The sequence below is a fragment of the Miniopterus schreibersii genome (assembly GCF_964146895.1).
Source record: "Miniopterus schreibersii genome assembly, chromosome: X".
In the NCBI taxonomy this organism is placed as follows: Eukaryota; Metazoa; Chordata; class Mammalia; order Chiroptera; family Miniopteridae; genus Miniopterus; species Miniopterus schreibersii.
The window spans coordinates 60,797,989-60,815,922 of NC_138104.1; the positions used below are offsets into that span (position 1 = coordinate 60,797,989).

General features: G+C 37.0%; 1 protein-coding gene across 2 annotated transcripts in view; it reads left to right on the forward strand.

Moving 5' to 3' along the window:
• The window catches only part of OPHN1 (oligophrenin 1), a 507,398-nt gene that overhangs the window by 460,339 nt on the left and 29,125 nt on the right, over positions 1 to 17,934 (forward strand). For both annotated transcript variants that reach the window (XR_013997964.1, XM_081125000.1), the window contains exon 20: positions 2,218 to 2,365. Coding sequence is in view for 1 of the 2 variants with exons in the window: in XM_081125000.1 (XP_080981126.1) it covers positions 2,218 to 2,365 (148 nt within the window). In the remaining variant the exon portion in view is untranslated. The remainder of the gene's footprint in view (positions 1 to 2,217; positions 2,366 to 17,934) is intronic.

A 17,934-nucleotide genomic window follows, 5' to 3' on the forward strand; every position in this document is an offset into this window, starting at 1 on the left:
TTTCTTTTAGTGTTTTTTAGGCAGAAAAGAATACTGTTTAGGTTATTTATTTATTTATTTTTTACTAATGAGGCACAACTTGTCTGTGTATTCTACCCAGTGTCCTATGAATTATTCCATTTTCCACAGTGGTTGGTAAGAACAGTAACTCTTCCAGGGGCTCTGTGATCTTAGGTATTTGTTCCCTCCATTTCTATCATGTGGTTCTTGCCTCACACATATGTGTTGGTCAGCACTCAGCTAAAGTCTTAAAGAGGACATCTGCAGATCTCCAGAACTCTCTGTGCAGCAGTTTTCTCTCTGGTACTCTGCCCTGAAAACTCTCACTTCTTTGCCCTCTCCATACTTACAACTCAATGTCATCAACTTAGGGAGACTGCTGCGCTCCCCCTGAGTTCCTCCCCCCCCCCCCCGCATTATGTTGTGCAGACACCAGGCTGTAATCTGGGACAACTGTGGGTCTCATCTTATTTGTTTTTCCTGTCTCTCATGGATCACTGTCCTTCATTGCCAGATTTCAAATGCCTTGAAAACCATTGCTACATGTATTTTTCTAGTTTTTTAATTGCTTCAGGCTGAAGATGTTAATGTAGTCCCTTTTGCCCTATTGTAGCTGGAAATGGGAGTAGCTATAATGGTCTTTTCAAAGGACAATTTGGTCATTTGTATAATAATTTTAAGTGTATTTGACTTTTGGCTGAGCAATTCTAGTCACTCTTCTAATTGCTGGAGATATAACAGTGAACATGATGATATACTTCCATGTAGTTTACAATTGAGTGGGGAAACAGACAACAAAAATTACTATATACTATTTTGTAAAGTGATAAGGAATGCTTAGAAGAACAAAACTTAAATAGGAAAGGGGCATAGGGAGTGTTGGGAAGAGGGAAGTATGTCAAAGTTTTAGATTCATTCACCTGGAAGGATTTACTAAATGGAGTGTATTTGATTATAATCCTACTGGAATTGAGAGAGCAAGTTACATGGATATTTGGAGGTAGAGCACTGCAAGTAGATGAAATACTCAGTGCAAAGGCCCTGGTGTGTTTGATGAATAAGGAATATTTGTAACAACTACTAGAGTGCCTAAGCAAATGCTCACAGAATATTAGGTATTTATAATATTGTTACTAAATAGTGTTGGAACCAGAAATATGATCCCAAACTGTATGGCCTCAGAGCTCATCTGCTTGCTACTCTGTCATAGTCTCTCTTCCTTAAGCCATGAGACACTGAGACATGTGCTATCTTTTGATTATTCTTGCATTGTTCTCTACCATTATCCAGCTATAACACAAGCATACCTTGTGTTTCCAATCATATAAGCCCTGTGACTATGCAGCCTATGTTAACTCTTTTCTGATAGAATGTGGGCTCTGACATTTCTCTTTGGACTAATCATTGGGGTTGATTTCATTATTGCACTGAACAAGGGTCACCTCCCTCCCTCAGCACATATGTGTGTCCTCCCAAAGTATGTACACTCTGGCCAAAATGTCATCCTCTGCAAGGACATGTGAGACACTATATAAAAATTTTAATCAAAGCTCCTCATTAATCCAACACTTTTTGCATCTTCTAAGGCACTATTTTTTTTTTTTTTTAGATTAAGTAATACATAAATGGTATGAATTTTTAAAAATCAAAATGATATGAGTTAAAATAAGTTTTCCTTCACCTTTTTCTCAGCCACCCATTAATCCTGTCTTGAGGCAAACAGTATAACCAGTTTCTTTGGTATTTACTCAGAAATATTGAGTGCATGTGGGTATTTTGTTATCTCTCCATCCCACCCCTACCTATACAATGTACCTTGATTAGAATTTTCACTAGATTCTCACTGCACCCTGTGAGATAGGTGGTTTTCTCTCCATGTTACAGATGAGGAAGCGAAGGCTCAGAGATGGGAGGTGACTTGACTAGGTTTCCCCAGGCAGTAAGTAGAAAATCCAGTACTGACGTTGGAGTTTTGTCTGTATTATTTCCTCCACACTGAGAAATGCCAGGTCCTGTGCCTCGAACATGGTGGGAGATTTCAAAACACTTTGTAGTAGCTAGAGTGATTCAGACAATTCTCCCAATTTCTTTAGTCATTTTAGAATTGCTGTGGCAGATTCTAGATGTAATGCTGGTGGGCATCAACTAGTAGTTAGCATTAGGGAGACAAAAACTTGATCTTTCTAATTGTTTCCTGGAAATATTCCCCCTTTACAGATCTATTCAGGTCCACCTGAGGAAAGTGCTGCACCCCCAGTGCCACCACCTCGAGTGACAGCCAGAAGGCACAAACCAATCACGATTTCGAAGCGCTTTCTGCGGGAAAGGACAGTTTTCTATACTTCTTCCTTAGATGAAAGTGAAGGTCAGTACTAAAGTTTGCCATTATCTTCTCAACAGTGATTAGATACAAAGAAAGCAGAAGTGGAGGTGTGTCCATTTTTCTCCATGTAAATGTAGACTTTTCCTGGCCCCTGGGCTATGCAAAACAAGGTTTTAAAAATTTGTGCCCAGAGGGCAAATTAGTCCTTTGTCAGTGGATAGGTTAATGATAAACCTGTAAAGCCAGTTACCATGACCCCCTAGGAGGCCAGTGGAGAATCCAAGATGTTAGATTTGTACCTCAGTACATTAAAATGGATGAACAATGTGCTTTTTGAATGTTCTGAGGTTTTAATTTCAAATCTAGCTAAGATCGAAGAATGATGTCAGCAAGATGGCTGAATAGTAGTTTCCAGAGCGTGTTCCCTCACAGTAACATCAATTTGAACAATCATCCAGGCATCAAAATACCTTCATGAAAGCTATGGTTCCCAGCTGAGAGATTATAGCACCTGGGTAGAGTACAGAAACAAGAGAAGGTGCAGTGCATATGGTAGGAAGAACATTTTTATATTACCCATGTCTCTCTTCCCCTAAGCTCACACAGTGCAGTATGAGGAAATTACCCTACATCTGGGGGGATTAAAGTGTAGTGAGCACCCAACTTCATTTTGAACACTAGCATCAGGGCTACCCCAGTGAACCTCAGCACCAACCCATTCCTCATTGGCCCAGGTTCTCTTCTGGCCTCTACAGACCAAGGCTCCATGCCTGCCTCAGAACCACATAATTCTCTACAGACCCTGACTCCAGACATAACATAGTGTCAGGCCAGGCCTGTGGTCCCAGGCTCCAGGACAGTGACTGTGGTTCTAGTCTCCATGATGCAACCACAGACCCAGCCTCCAGGATGTCCCCCTATGGACTCCACCTCTAGGTCTACCCCAATGCCAGGTCAGCCCTATGACCCCAGGCTGAGAGCTTACCCCAGCAGATTCAAGCAGCAGGTGTGCCCACTAACTGACCTAGGCATTGGACCAGCCTAAGAACTCCAGCAGCAAGCCTACCTGTGGAGCCCATCAAATGGCCTACCCAGAATCTCTGGTGTGTTGACTGATAAAGGTCTTTCTTTACCAAAGCCAGTTTGTAAAGACTGCAAGATGTGCCTGCTTCTTCAAATAGGCAAACAACACGAGGCCTCATGGGTTAAGAATAATTGTATAAATATGACCATCAAAGGAACAACATAGAACACCAGAAACTGACCCTATTGAAACAGAGATCTATGAACTGCCTGACAAGGAATTCCAAATAATCTTAAAGATGCTCACAGAGGTACAAGAGAGCACAGATAGACAACTAAACAAAATTATGAAAACAATACATGAGAAGTTCAAGAAAGTGATAGAAACTATAGAAAAGAACGAAACTGAAATTCTGGAACTGAAGAAGACAGTGACTACACAGAAAAAATCAGTAGTGAGCTTCAACTCAACCTTGACCAAGCAGAAGAAGGAATTAGTGAGCATAAAGACAGGTCATTTGAAATCATCCAGTCAGAGGAGCAAAAAGAAAAGATTGATAAAATGTAACAGAAAACTAAGAGACTTATGGGACATTATCTACAAAGTAATATATACATTATGGGAGTCCCAGAAGGTGCAGAGAAAGAGAAAGGGGAAATTTATTTCAGGAAATAATGACAGGAAATTTACTAAATCTGAAGAGAGAAATGAATATTCAGATCCTCAAAGCCCCCAAAACCCAAATAGATTAAACATAAAGAAATTTTCAGCATAAAGACATTTTCACTAAGACATATTATATTAAATTCTCAAAATATCAAGACAAAGAGAGAATTTTGAATGCAGCAAGAGAAAACTGAATTGTCACATACAAAGAAACCGCTATAACACTATGAACAGATTTTCAGCAGAAACCTTCTATGGCCCAAGGGGGTGGAATGATATATGATAAGTACTGAAAGGGAGAAAAAACTGTCAACCAATAATACTATACCTGACAAAGCAATCCTTCTAAAATGAAGGCGTGATAAAACATTTCCAGACAAATACCGAGGGATTTCATTACCAATAGAACTGCTTTCAAAGAAATTCTGAAAGAGTTTGTTCGAGTTAAAATAAATGGACACTAACTAACAACATGGAAACACATGAAAGTATATAAAATCCATTGGTAAAGATAAATATATAGTCCAAATAAGAATATTCTAATACTACAAAATGGTGTGTAAATCACTTTTAACCAGTATAAAAGTTAAAATACAAAATTATTAAAAATAATTATAGCTGCAATAATTTTTTAATGGATACACAATGTAAAAAGATACAAATTATTCAACTAACAACATAAACTGTAGGGTAAGGAGAAGTTAAAATGTAATTTCTATATGTGGTTAATTACTTATCAGCTTAAAACAGACTGATATACCAATAAGATAGTTTATGTAAACTTTATGATACTCACAAATACAATACCTGTAGCAGATACACAAAAGATATACAGCAGGAATCAAAGTGTACCACTACAAAAAAATCATCAATAAAGACAGCAAGAGTGGAGGTAAGGAAGAATGAAAGGTAAAAGAGTCAGGAGCAATTAAGAAAATGGCACCCTGGCTGGTTTGGCTCCATGGTTAGAGTGTCAGCCCACAGACCAAAGGGTTAAGGGTTCATAACGGAGTCAAGGGCACATAACTGCGTTGCAATTTGATCTTCGGCTCCAATCAAGGTGCATGCTGTGTCTCTCTCACATCAATGTTTCTTTCTCTCCCTCTCTTTCTCCCCCTCTCTCCCTCTTCTCCTTCTCTTCCACTCTCTCTAAAATATCAATGAAAAAAATATCCTCAGGTGAGGATTAACAAAAACATTGGGGAAAAAATGATAAATTCAATTATCTTTTAACAAAAGAAAATGTAAATAGTAGTTCTTATCAATAATTACTTTAAATAAAAAATGTATGGAATTCTCCACTCAGAAGACTTAGAGTGGCTGACTGGGTAAAGAATAAGACACAAAGTTATGCTGTTTACAACAGACTCACTTTAGCTGTAAGTATACACACAGGATGAATGTGAAAGAATAGAAAATGTGTTCCCATACAAATGAGAGCAAGAGTGGCTATACTTACATCAGACAAAATAGACTTTGTGACAAAAACTGTCACAAGAGATAAAAGAAGGTCATTATATAATGATAATTATATCTTTTGTCAAGAAGACACAACTAATGTAAGTATATATATTTACACAACAATCCTAGCACCTAAGTATGTAAAACAAATATTAACAGAAATAAAGGGAGAAATATTCAGCAATAAAATACTAATAGTGGACTTTTGTACCCCACTTTGAACAATGCATAGATCATACAGAAAATATGGAGACAGCTGAATTTGACAAAGACATATACATAAAACTTCATTTAACAGCGGTAGATTACACTTTTTTTTCCAAGCACGCATATTCTTTCTGATTACTGTTTTAGAATTCTTAGGATATATTCCTAAAAATGGGATCACTGTGTCAAAACGCAGTTCCATTTTTAATTTTTTGAGGAACATGCATACTGTTTTCCATACTGGCTGCACCAGTCTGCATTCCATCAGCAATGTATCAGGGTTCCCCTTTTCCACATCCTCGCCAACACATTGATTTGTTGATGGTAGCCATTCAGACAAGTGTAAAGTGATACCTCGTTGTGGTTTTAAATTGCATTTCTTTGATGATTAGTGACCTTGAGCATTTTTTCATATGCGTCTTGCCCATCTGTATGTCCTCTTTGGAGAAGTGTCTATTCAGGTCTTTTGCCCACTTTTTAATTGGATTATCTGTCTTCCCCTTGTTGAGTTCTATGAGTTCTTTGAACACTTGGGAAACATACCTTTATCAGATGCATGCTTGGCAAATATGTTCTCCCGTACCATGGGGTTCCTTTGTATTTTGAGGCTGATTTCTTTTGCTGTGCAGAAGCTTTTTAGTTTGATGTAGTCCCATTTGTTTATTTTTTCTTTTGTTTCTTTTGAGATGTATTGGTGAAAATTCCTTTACATGAGATGTCTGTGACTTTACTGCCTATATTTTCTTCCAGTATTTTTATGGTTTCGAGAATTACATTTAAGTTTTTTATTAATTTTGAATTCATTCTTGTGTATGGAGTACGTTCGTGATTTAGTTTCATTTTTTTGCATGTACCTGTCCAATTCTCCCAGCACCATTTATTGAAGAGACTGTCTCTACTCCATTGTGTCTTCTTGCCTCCTCTGTCAAATATTAACTGACCATAATGGAGTGGGTCTATTTCTGTTCCATTGATCTGTATGTCTGTAGTTATACCAATACCAGGCTGTTTTGATTACAATGGCTTCATAATATAGTTTGATATGCAGTAAAGTGATCCATCAAATTCTGTTCTTTCTCAAGATGGCTGAGGCTATTCAGGGTCTTTTTTGGTTCCATATAAATTATTGGAATATTCGTTCTAGCTCTGTGAAATATGCTGTTGGTATTTTAATAGGTATTTCATTGAATTTATAGAATATTTTGGGTAGTATGGACATTTTAATGATATTAATTCTTCCAATCCATGAATATGGTATATTCTTCCACTTGCTTATATCATCCTCTATTTCTTTTTCACTGTCCTGTAGTTTTCTGAGTACAGATCTTTTACAAACTTGGTTAAGTTTATTCCTAGGTATCTTATTTTTTAGTTGCAATGGTAAATGGTATTGTTTTAGTTTCGCTTTCTGGGAGTTCATTGTTGGTGTATAAAAATGCCATTGATTTTCAGATGTTAATTTTGTATCCAGTTACCTTGCCGAATTCATTTATCAAATCTAGTAATGCTTTGGCGAAATCTTTATTTTTTTTCTCTGTATAGTATCATGTCATCTGCAAATAATGAGTTTTACTTTCTCCTTTCCAATTTGGATTCCTTTTCTGTTTTTTTCCTGTGTGATGGCTGTGGCAAGGACTTCCAGTTCTGTATTGAATAAAAGTGGTGAAAGGGAAAAACCTGGTCTTGTTCCTGTTTTAAGGGAAATGGTTTTAGTTTTTGACCATTGAGTGTGATGTTGACTATAGGTTTCTCATATATGGCCTTTATTATGTTGAGGTATGATCCCTCTATCCCTACTTTGTTGAGAGTTTTTATCAGAAACGGGTGCTGAATTTTGTCAAATGCTTTTACTGCATCTATTGATATGATCATAAGATTTTTGTCCTTCATTTTGTTTATGTGATGTATCATATTTATTGATTTGTGCATAATATACCAGCCTTACATCCCCGGAATAAATCCCACTTGGTCGTGGTGTATGATCTTTTTAATGTATTGCTGGATCTGGTTTGCTAGTATTTTGTTGAGGATTTTAGCATCTATGTTCATCAGGCTATTGGCCTGTAATTTTCTTTCTCTGTAGTGTCTTTTTCTTGCTTTGGGATTAGGATGATTCTAGCCTCATAAAAAGAGCTTGGGAATTTTCCCTTCTCCTGAAATTTTTGGAATAGATTGAGGAGAATAAGTGTTAATTCTTCTTTGAATGTTAGATAAAACTGACCTGTAAATCCATCTGAACCAGTACTTTTGTTTGCTGGGAGTTGATTACTACTTCAGTTTAATTAGTTGTCATCAACCTATTCAAGTTTTCTGATTCTTCCTAATTCAGCTTTGGAAGTTCGCATGTTTCTAGGAATTTGTCCATTTCACCCAGATTGTCCAGTTTGTTGGCATATAGTTGCTCATAATATTTTCTTACAATACTTTGTATTTCTGTTGGGTGAGTTGTTATATCTTCTTTATCATTTCTGGTTTTATTTATTTGGGTCCTCTCTCTTTGTTTCTTGGTAAGTTTGGCTAAAGGTGCATCAATCTTATTTATCTTTTGAAAGAACTAGCTCTTAGTTTCATGGATCTTTTTCACTGTTTTGTTAGTCTCTATGTCATTAATTTCTGCTCTGATCTTTATTATTTCCTTCTACTTCTTTGGGGCTTTTCTTGCTGTTCTCTTTGTAATTCTTTTAGTTGTTGCCTTTGATGGTTTAGTAGAGTTTTTTCTTGTTGCCTGAGGTATGCCTTTAATGCTATGAACTTGCTTCTAATGACATCTTTTGCTGTGTCTGATAGATTTTGGGCTATTGTCTGTTCATTTTCAGTTTTTTCCAGGAAGTTTTTTATTTCTTCCTTGATCTCATTGGTAACCCAGTCATTGTTTAATAACATGCTATTTAGCCTCCATGTGTTTGAATATTTTTCGTGATTTTTTCTAATGGTTGATTTCTAGTTCATGCCATTGTGATCCAAGAAGATGCTTGATATGATTTCAACCTTCTTGAATTTGTAGAGACTTGCTTTGTGCCCTAACGTGTGGTCTATTTTTGAGAATGCTGCATGCACACTTGAGAAGAATGTGTATTCTGCTGCTTTGAGGTGAAATGTTCTGTAAATGTCAATTAAATCCATTAGAGGTAGTATGTCAAGAATTTTTTATATATTTAGGTGCTTCTATATTAGATGCATATATATTTATAAGGGTATTTTCCCCTGTTCATTCTATCCCTTTAGTATTATGTAAGTACCTTCTTTGTCTCTAGTTATGGTCTTTATTTTGGAGTCTATTTTTTCAGAAATAATTATTGCTACTTCACCTTTTTTTTGTTTCCATTTGCATGGAAAATTTTTTTTCCATCCCTTCATTTTCACCCCATGTGAATCTTTTGCTTTCTAGTGGGTCTTTTGTAGACAGCATATATATTGGTCCCGTTTACTTATCCATTCAGCTACCCTATGTCTTTTGATTGAAGCATTTATTCCATTTATTTTAGTGTTACTATTGTCATATGATTATTTAATGTGATTTTTCCCCTTTATGTTGATGTACTTTTCTCTCAATATTTCTTCTTCTTCTTAAAGCAGTTCTTTTAGCATTTCTTGCAATGCTGGGTAGGTGATAATGAACTCCTTTAGCTTTCTTTTGTCTTGGAAGCTATTAACTTCACCTTCAATTTTAAATGAGAGCCTTGCTGGATAAATCAGTTGCAGGTTCTTTCTTTTCATTACTTTGAGAATCTCATGTCACTCCCTTCTGGCCTGAAGTGTTTCTGTTGAGAAATCTACTGTCAGCCTTATGGGGGTTCCTTTGTAGGTCACTGCTTGTCTCTCTCTTGCAACCCTTAATATTCTCTATTTGTCATTAACATTTGCCATTTTAATTATGATTTGTCTTGGAGTGGGTCTCTTTGGCTTGCTCTTGTTTGGAAACCTCCGTGCTTTCTGAACTCCTATGGCTTTCTCCTTCACCAGCTTAGGAAAATTTTCTGTCATTTTTTCCTCTACCAGGTTTTCTATCCCTTGCTCACTTTTCTCCTCCTCTGTCACCCCTATGATGCCACTGTTTTTTCTTTTCATGTTGTCCGAAAGTTCCCTTAATCTGTCCTCATGCTTTTTAAGTGATTTTTTTTTTTTGCCGTTCTGATTGTTTTTTCTACCTTCTAATTCTCTTATTCTATCCTCTGATTCATTAAATCTGCTTTTAATTGCTCCAGCATATTCTTGATAACAGATATAGTATTCTTCTTTTCTGCCTGATTCTTATTTGTTATATTTTGCTCTTTTTCCTGTTTCCCTAAGTTCCTGGACCTTCCCATTAAGTGTCTTGTGGTTCTCATTAATTTCCTGGAGCATCTTTATAACCATTACTTTGATTTCTATTTCTGATAACTTGCTTAACTCCATCTCTTCAAGGTCTTTTTCTGGCAATTTTTCCTTTTCTTTAGTTTTTGGGTTCTTTTTCTCCCCATTTTACCAAATCTTTGTGTTTTCATCTGTATATTAGATGTATTTGCTGTTTCCCAGTCTTTTGGTGTGGGACTTTGTAGTATATGTCAATTGGGACCCAGAGGTCTGTTTTCCTTATACTTCTGTGCTATTTGCTCTAAGCATGTTTTTTTGTGTTTTTTTGTTTGTTTGTTTGTTTTTTGTGGGTGTCCATTTTGTGGGTTTTTTGGACTCTCCTGTTGTGATTGCATCTAGATTTTTGTTGACCCATTATTGGGAGGACTCCTCTCAACTTGGCTAACTGTGAGGCTCAGCCACAAGTACGTCATGTGAGCTGTTATACAGGTGCTGACAGGGCAAAACAAAACTGCAAGGAAACAAATAATAACTTACAAAATATTTTGACAGTCACAATGAAAACTCCCAAGAGAAAATAAAATTGGGAGAGTGAAGCAAGAACACAAAGATTAAAGCAAAAATAAAAATAAAAAATGAGAGAGGGAGAGAGGATATTATTGCTAATAGTATAATAATAATAACAATAATAATAATAATAACAATAATAATAATAATAATAAAATAAAAAGTATAAAATAGAAGAGATACTGGAAGATAAAAGAGGAAGACAAAAGATTCTTGAAGAAAAGAAGGGGGATCAAAAAATTAGAGGAGAGAGTAGGAATAGGAAAATGGTTGAAAAAGGAAAATAAAGAGACAAACACAAACAAACAGAAAAGAAGACAGAGAATAAAAGGGGAGAAGACAAAAAAAAAAAGAAGAAAGCCAATGGAACAAGAGGAGAGCCAGGTCAAGCAAGGGAAAGAATTCAGTAAGAGATATGGGGGAAACAATAGAGAAAAGCAATAAACTTATTGGGTATTATAATATCCCATCAAGAAAGCAGAGAATATCAAGAAAATCTTGATAATAGAACAAAAAAACAAAACAAAAAGCAAAGCAAAAAAAGAACCAAAAAAAGGAAAGCAAGACAAAATATTTTTTTTAATTAATTAAAAAAATTAAAAAGAATTTTTTTTCTTTTTTCTATCTTTTTACTAAAAAAAAAGGTCAACCAGGTGAGCTTCCTCTGGGCAGCTTATGTTGCCTGAGGCTCACTGTTTTCTATGCTGATTTGGGGTCTCCTAGGAGTTACTTGTGTTTTAGCCAATGTCAAGAGCTGTTTAGATTTTGCTCTGGTTTCCTTAGGTAGTTGGCTTATGCGAGGCCCTCTGTGGACCACCTCCTCTTGTCAGCTATTTTGCCTCCCCCTTGTGGTTGCCTGGTCTTACTCTAGGGCCTTCTGAAGAGTCTTTAGGGTGTAGGCTGGCTAGTGTGGTTCAGGCTATTGAGCCCCTTACTTGGAGGTTTCACTGTCAGGCACTCACTGTGGGGAAGTTAGTCTCTGCTACAAAGGGAACTCCTCAGTCTCTCCCATATCCTCCAATTCTAGTTCCCCATACAATGGCATGCTGCAGTTTCAGATTGAATTCAGCTTGTTGCCTTTTCTGTATGGACAGCTTCAGTGGCCTGATCTCAGTGGGTTTTATTAAAAAAATATTCCAGTCAGCATGTTGCCTGCCCAGCCCCCAGAAGGGGTTTTAAACTTTTCCTCAAGTTTCCAAATAGTCTCTGAGAGTCTTATCTTGTACTGCCTCCTGTGAGCTGTTCTCCCTTCCCCCTCATGACTGTGGCCTGTGGGGGATATCTGGGGCTTAAGTGAGCTGAACCAGCCCCTTTCCTGTTGGGGGTGATGCTCTTAGCCTGTGGGAGAGTTAGACATGCTCCCCCACTCCTTTGCCTGATCTGGTTGTGTGATCTCACAGGGCACTCAGTTCAAACTCTCCACAATGCAGACACAAATCCCAGCTTTCACTGGTCTCCTCAATGCCAGCCAGGAAGGTGGACATCCATTTAGCAATCAAAAATTCACAAAGCAACAAACAGGCAGAGAACGTGCCCTGTAAAGCCCCAGTAGCTCCATGACTTGGAAGCAAGCAGGAGGGGTCACAGAATCAGCTCCACACAGTTCCCCTGCACAGTTGATCCCAGTAAAGCTAGGGCAGCTCCTTCTGTGCTATCCCAACTCCCCCCAGAGCAAGTGAAAAGTCTCTAATTCACCCACCTGCAGCTCTGGCAGCTGAAATACTAATCTTCCCCATTGGTGACTCTTGTCCCTTTCTGGCAGTGGGAAGGCTCTCTTCCCCCTTTCCCAAGCCACACAATTAAAATGCTTCTGGGGTTCTACACAATGCCTTACAGGAAAGCAGAGGGTCCCTGTAGGTGGCTGCTGAGTGCAGCCCTCTTGCCCCTTTCTATTTGGAAGCCACACCCTGTGGGACAGCCTTTCCTGGGGTCAGTACTCAGGGTGAAAGTCTCCTGTCCAGGCTTCCTCCATCAGGTACATTGTTTCACTGAGAAGTCACAGTGCCCTCCTTCCAAGCTCACTGTTCTGGCTCCCTCTGCCTGTCCTACATGGGACATGGGCTTTCCTTCCCTTCTCCTCCACTCCAGGCTTGAGATCCCAGCTTTTGGATGCCAGTTCACACACCTAAGGGGAGGGAACTTTGCACCCTCTAACCGTTGGACCTCTGAGCCAGCACTGGTTTCAGGGGGCACTCCCCCTTTCAGCACCCCCCCCCCCCTTTTACTAGACTCTGTGATGTTTCTTCAGTGCTCCTTACTCAAAATATGTCCACTCAAGTATATTTCTCTTGTTTTTCTAAGCTGGTTACACAGTATTTTAGAGATCAATCCACTCCATGGCTGGGAACAAAGGTGCTTTGCTTCTTGTCAGAGTGCCACCATCTTCCCTGTTCCTGCAGCACTATTTAAATAGCTAAGATCTGGAAATAGCCCAAGTGCCCATCAGTAGATGAGTGGATAAAAAAGGTGTGATACATTTACACAGTGGAACACTATGCAGTGGTAAAAAAGAAGTATCTCTTACTTTTTGAGACAGAATGGATGTACCTGGAGAATATTATACTAAGTGAAGTAAGGCAGTCATAGAAAGACAAATATGACATGATCTCTCTTGTATGTCGAATCTCACGAACAAAATTAATTGATGAACAAGATTGGATCATAGACATGGAAGCAGGAAACAGACTGAAAGATCTCAGAGGGAAGGTTGGAAGGAGGTAGGGAAGAGATCAACCAAAGAACTTAAAAACACATATGCATAGCCCATGAACATAGGCAATAGACAGGTGAAGGCCTGGGGTGGGGTTTGAGGTGGGTGGAGGAGAGCAGTGGGGGGGAAATGGGGGACATCTGTAATACTTTCAACAATAAAATAATTTTTTTAAATAAAAACGTCCCAACAAGAAAAATCCTCACAACCTGATGTCTTTTTCTACTGGAAAATTCTATCAAACATTTAATTAAGAATTAATACTAATCCTTCACAAACTCTTCTAGAATATTTAAGAGGAGGGAACAAGGCCAAATTTATTTTATGAGGTCACCTTTATCTTGATACCAAAGCCAGAAAAGAATAATATAAGAAAAGAAAACTGCCAGCCAAGATCCCTGATGAACGTAGATGAGAAAACCCTCAGCATAATACTAGAAACAATACTCATCAATATATTAGAATGGTCTTATACTATAATCAAGTGGGATTTGTCCCTGCAGGAGCTACAAGGGTGGTTCAACATAAAACACTAAATGTGACAAACCATAGTGGCAGAATTAAGGATAAAAATTCATATGATCACTTTAGTAGACCCAGAAAAAGCATTTGATGAATTTTAATATACTTTTATGATAACAATTCTCACCAAGTTAGGTATATAAGGAATTGTAGTTCAATATAATTAAGACCATATATGATGAACCCACAGCTAATGTCATACTCAAAGGAGAAACCTGAAAACATTTCTTCTAAGATCAGGAACAAGGATGCTTGCTATCTCCATTTCTACTCAACATAGTACTTGAATGTACTTAGCCAGAAAAATTAGGCAAGAAAAAAAAGAAAGAAATGGCATCCAAATTAGAATGGAAGAAGTAAAATTGTCTCTGTTTGAAAATGATATAACATTATATATAGAAAACTCTAAAGACTACTATAAGATTATTAGAACTAATAAGTGAATTCAGTAAAGTGCAGATGCAAAATCAACATACAGTATTCAGTTGTTTTTCTATATAATAACAATGAATTATGCAAAATGAAATTAAGATAATCATCCCATTTACAATAGCATGAAAATAATATTTAGGAAAAACCCTGCTGGCATTGCTCAGTGGTTGAGCATAGACCTATGATCCAAGAGATTACTGTTCAGTTCCTTGTCAGGGCATATGCCTGGGTTGCAGACTCGATCCCCAGTGGTGGGCGTGCAGGAGGGAGCCAATCAATGACTCTCTCACCATTGGTGTTTCTATCTCTCTCTCTCCCTCTTCTTTCTTCTCTCTGAAATCAATTAAGACATATTTAAGGAAAATACTTAGAAATAAATTTAACCAAGGAATTGAAGTCCCATGTACTGAAAATTAGACGACATTGATGAAAGAAATTGAAGAAGATAAATGGAAAGATATTCTGTGTTCATGTATTAGAAGAATTAATATTGTAAAAATGCTCATACTACCCAGAACCATCTACAAATTCATTGCAATCCCTATCAAAATTGCAATGGCATTTCTCTTAGAAATAGAAAAAACAATTCTAAAATGAATATGGTAACACAAAAGACCCCAAATAGCCAAATCAATAATGAGAAGAACAAAGTTGGAGACATCACACTTTCTGATTTCAAAATATAGTACAAAGCTATAGTAATCAAAACAGTATAGTACTGGCATAAAAACAGATATTTAGACCAATGGAACAGAATAATGAGCCCAGAAATATATCCACACATTTATGGTCAATGGATCTTCAACAGATTTGCCCAGAATACACATTAGTGCTGGGAAAACTGGATATTCACATGCAAAAGACAGAAATTGGACCTTTATCTCAAACCATATGCAAAAATCAACTCAAAATGTATTAAAGACATAAGTATAAGATCTATAACTGTGAAACTCCTAGAAGAACACAAGGCAAAAGCTTCCTTGAAATTGGTTTGGGCAATGATTTTTTAATTTTTTTAATTTTTTGCATATGATACCAAAAGCACATACAACAAAAGGAAAATAGACAAATGTGATAGTGTCCAACAAAAAACCTTCTGTATCACAAAGGATACAATAGGATGGAAGACAACCTACAGAATAGATTTATATACCATATTATCTGATAAAGGGTTAATATCCAAAATATATAAGCAGCTCACATAACTCAATAACAAAAGAGAAATAACTCAAATTTTATTCTATTTTAGTTTATTATTTTTTCTATTTGTTTTATTATCTGTATTGTTGAAAGTATTACAGATGTCCCTTTATTCCTCCAATGACCTCTTCTACCCTGCACCCATCCCATGCCCCAGCCCTTCACCACACTATTGTCTGTGTCCATGGGTTATGCATATACACATAAAAGTTCTTTGATTAATCTCTCCCCACCCACAAACCCATGCCCACCTTCCCTCTGAGATTCATCAGTCTGGTTCATGCTTTTGTCACTGGATCTACTTTGTTCATCAATATATTTTCTTATTTAGATTCCACATATAAGTGAGATAATGTGATATTTGTCTTTCTCTCACTGGCTTAGTTCGCTTAGCATAATGTTCTCCAGGTCCATCCATGCTGTCCCAAAGGGTAAGAGATACTTCTTCTTTACAGCTGTGTAGTATTCCATGGTGTAAATGTGCCACAGCTTTTTTATACACTCATCTACTGATGGGCATTTGGGCTGTTTCCAGATCTTAACTATTATAAATAGTGCTGCTTTGAATATAGGGGTGGATATATTTTTTCTGATTGGTGTTTTGGGATTCTTAGGATATATTCCTAGAAGTGATATCACTGGGTCAAATTGAAGTTCCATTTTTAATTTTTTGAGGAACCTTCATACTGTTTTCCATAGTGGCTGCACCAGTCTATATTCCCACCAGCAGTGTACTAGGGCTCTCCTTTTTCCACATCATTGCCAACACTTGTCATTTATTCATTTGTTGATGGTAGCCATTCTGACAGGTGTGAAGTGATACCTGATTGTGGTTTAATTTGCATCTCTCTGATGATTAACGATGTAGAGCATTTTTTCATGTATCTCTTGGCCATCTGTAGATACTCTTTGGAGAAGTGTCAATTCAGAGCCTTTGCCCATTTTTAATTGGATTGTTTGTCTTCCACTTGTTGAGTTGTATGAGTTCTTGAATTTTTTGGAAATCAGCCCCTTATCAGATGTATCCTTGGAAAATACACTCTCCCATACCATGAAGTCCCTTTGTATTTTGATGCTGATTTGTTTTGCTGTGCAGAAGCTTTTTATTTTGATGTAGTCCCATTTGTTTCTTTTTGTTTTCTATTGCCCTAGGAGATGTAATGGTGAAAATTCCACTACATGAGATGTCTGTGACTTTACTGTCTATGTTAGATTCCTGGATTTTAATGGTTTTGCAACTCACATTTAAGTCCTATCCATTTTGAATTTATTCTTGTACATGGAGTAAGTTGGTGGTCTAATTTCATTTTTCGGCATGTAGCTGTCTAATTTTCCCATCACCATTTGTTGAAGACACTGTCTTTACTCCATTGAATGTTCTTGCCTCGTTTTTCAAATATTAATTAATTGACCATAATGGTGTGGGTCTATTTAAGGGTTCTCTGTTCTATTCCATTGATTTATATGTCCATTCTTCTGACAGTACTGGTCTCCTTTGATTACAGTGGCTTTGTAGTATAGTTTAATATCCAGTAGAATGTTCCCCCCACCTTTGTTCTTCTTTCTCAATAATGCTGTGGCTATTCGAGGTCTTTCTGGCTCCACATAAGTGTTTGGAATATTTGTTGTAGTTCTGTGAAATATGCTGTTGGTATTTTAATAGGGATTGCATTGAACGTATAGAATGCTTTGGGTAGTATGGACATTTTAATGATGTTAATTCTTCCATCCAAGAGCATGGTATATTCTTTCACTTCTTCATATCTTCCTCTATTTCTTCTTCAATGTCCAGTAGTTTTCTGAGTACAGGTCTTTTACATCCATGGTTAAGTTTATTTCTAAGTGTCTTATTTATTAGTTGTGATGTTAAGTGGTTTGGTTTTTTTAGTTTCTATTTCTGAGAGTTCATTATTGGTCTATAAAAATGCCATTGATTTTTGGATGTTATTTTGCTACCTTGCCAAATTATTAAATCTACTAGTACTTTGGTGAAGTCTTTGGGGTTTTCTATGTACAATATCATGTCATCTGCAAATAATGATGGTTTTAATTCTTCTTTTCCATTTTGGATTCCTTTTATTTTTTTCTTCTCTGAGAATGGTGACAAGGACTTCCAGTAGTATGTTGAATAATAGTTGTAAAAGCGGACAACCCTGCCTTGTTCCTGTTTTTAAGGGAAGTGTTTTAGTTTCTGACCATTGAGTATGATGTTGGCTGTAGGTTTCTCATACATGGCATTTATTATGTTGAGGTGTGTTCTCTCTATTTCCACTTTGCTGAGAGTTTTTATCAAAAATGCATGCTGGATTTTGTTGAATACTTTTCTGTATCTATTGATATGATCATATGGTTTTTGTTCTTCATTTTGTTTATGTGATGTATCACATTTATTGATATGTGAATATTATACTGGCCTTCCATCCAGAATAAATCCCACTTGGTGATGATGTATGATCTTTGTACCATACTGCTGGATCTGATTTTCTAATATTTTGTTGACCATTTTAGCATCTATGTTCATCAGGGACA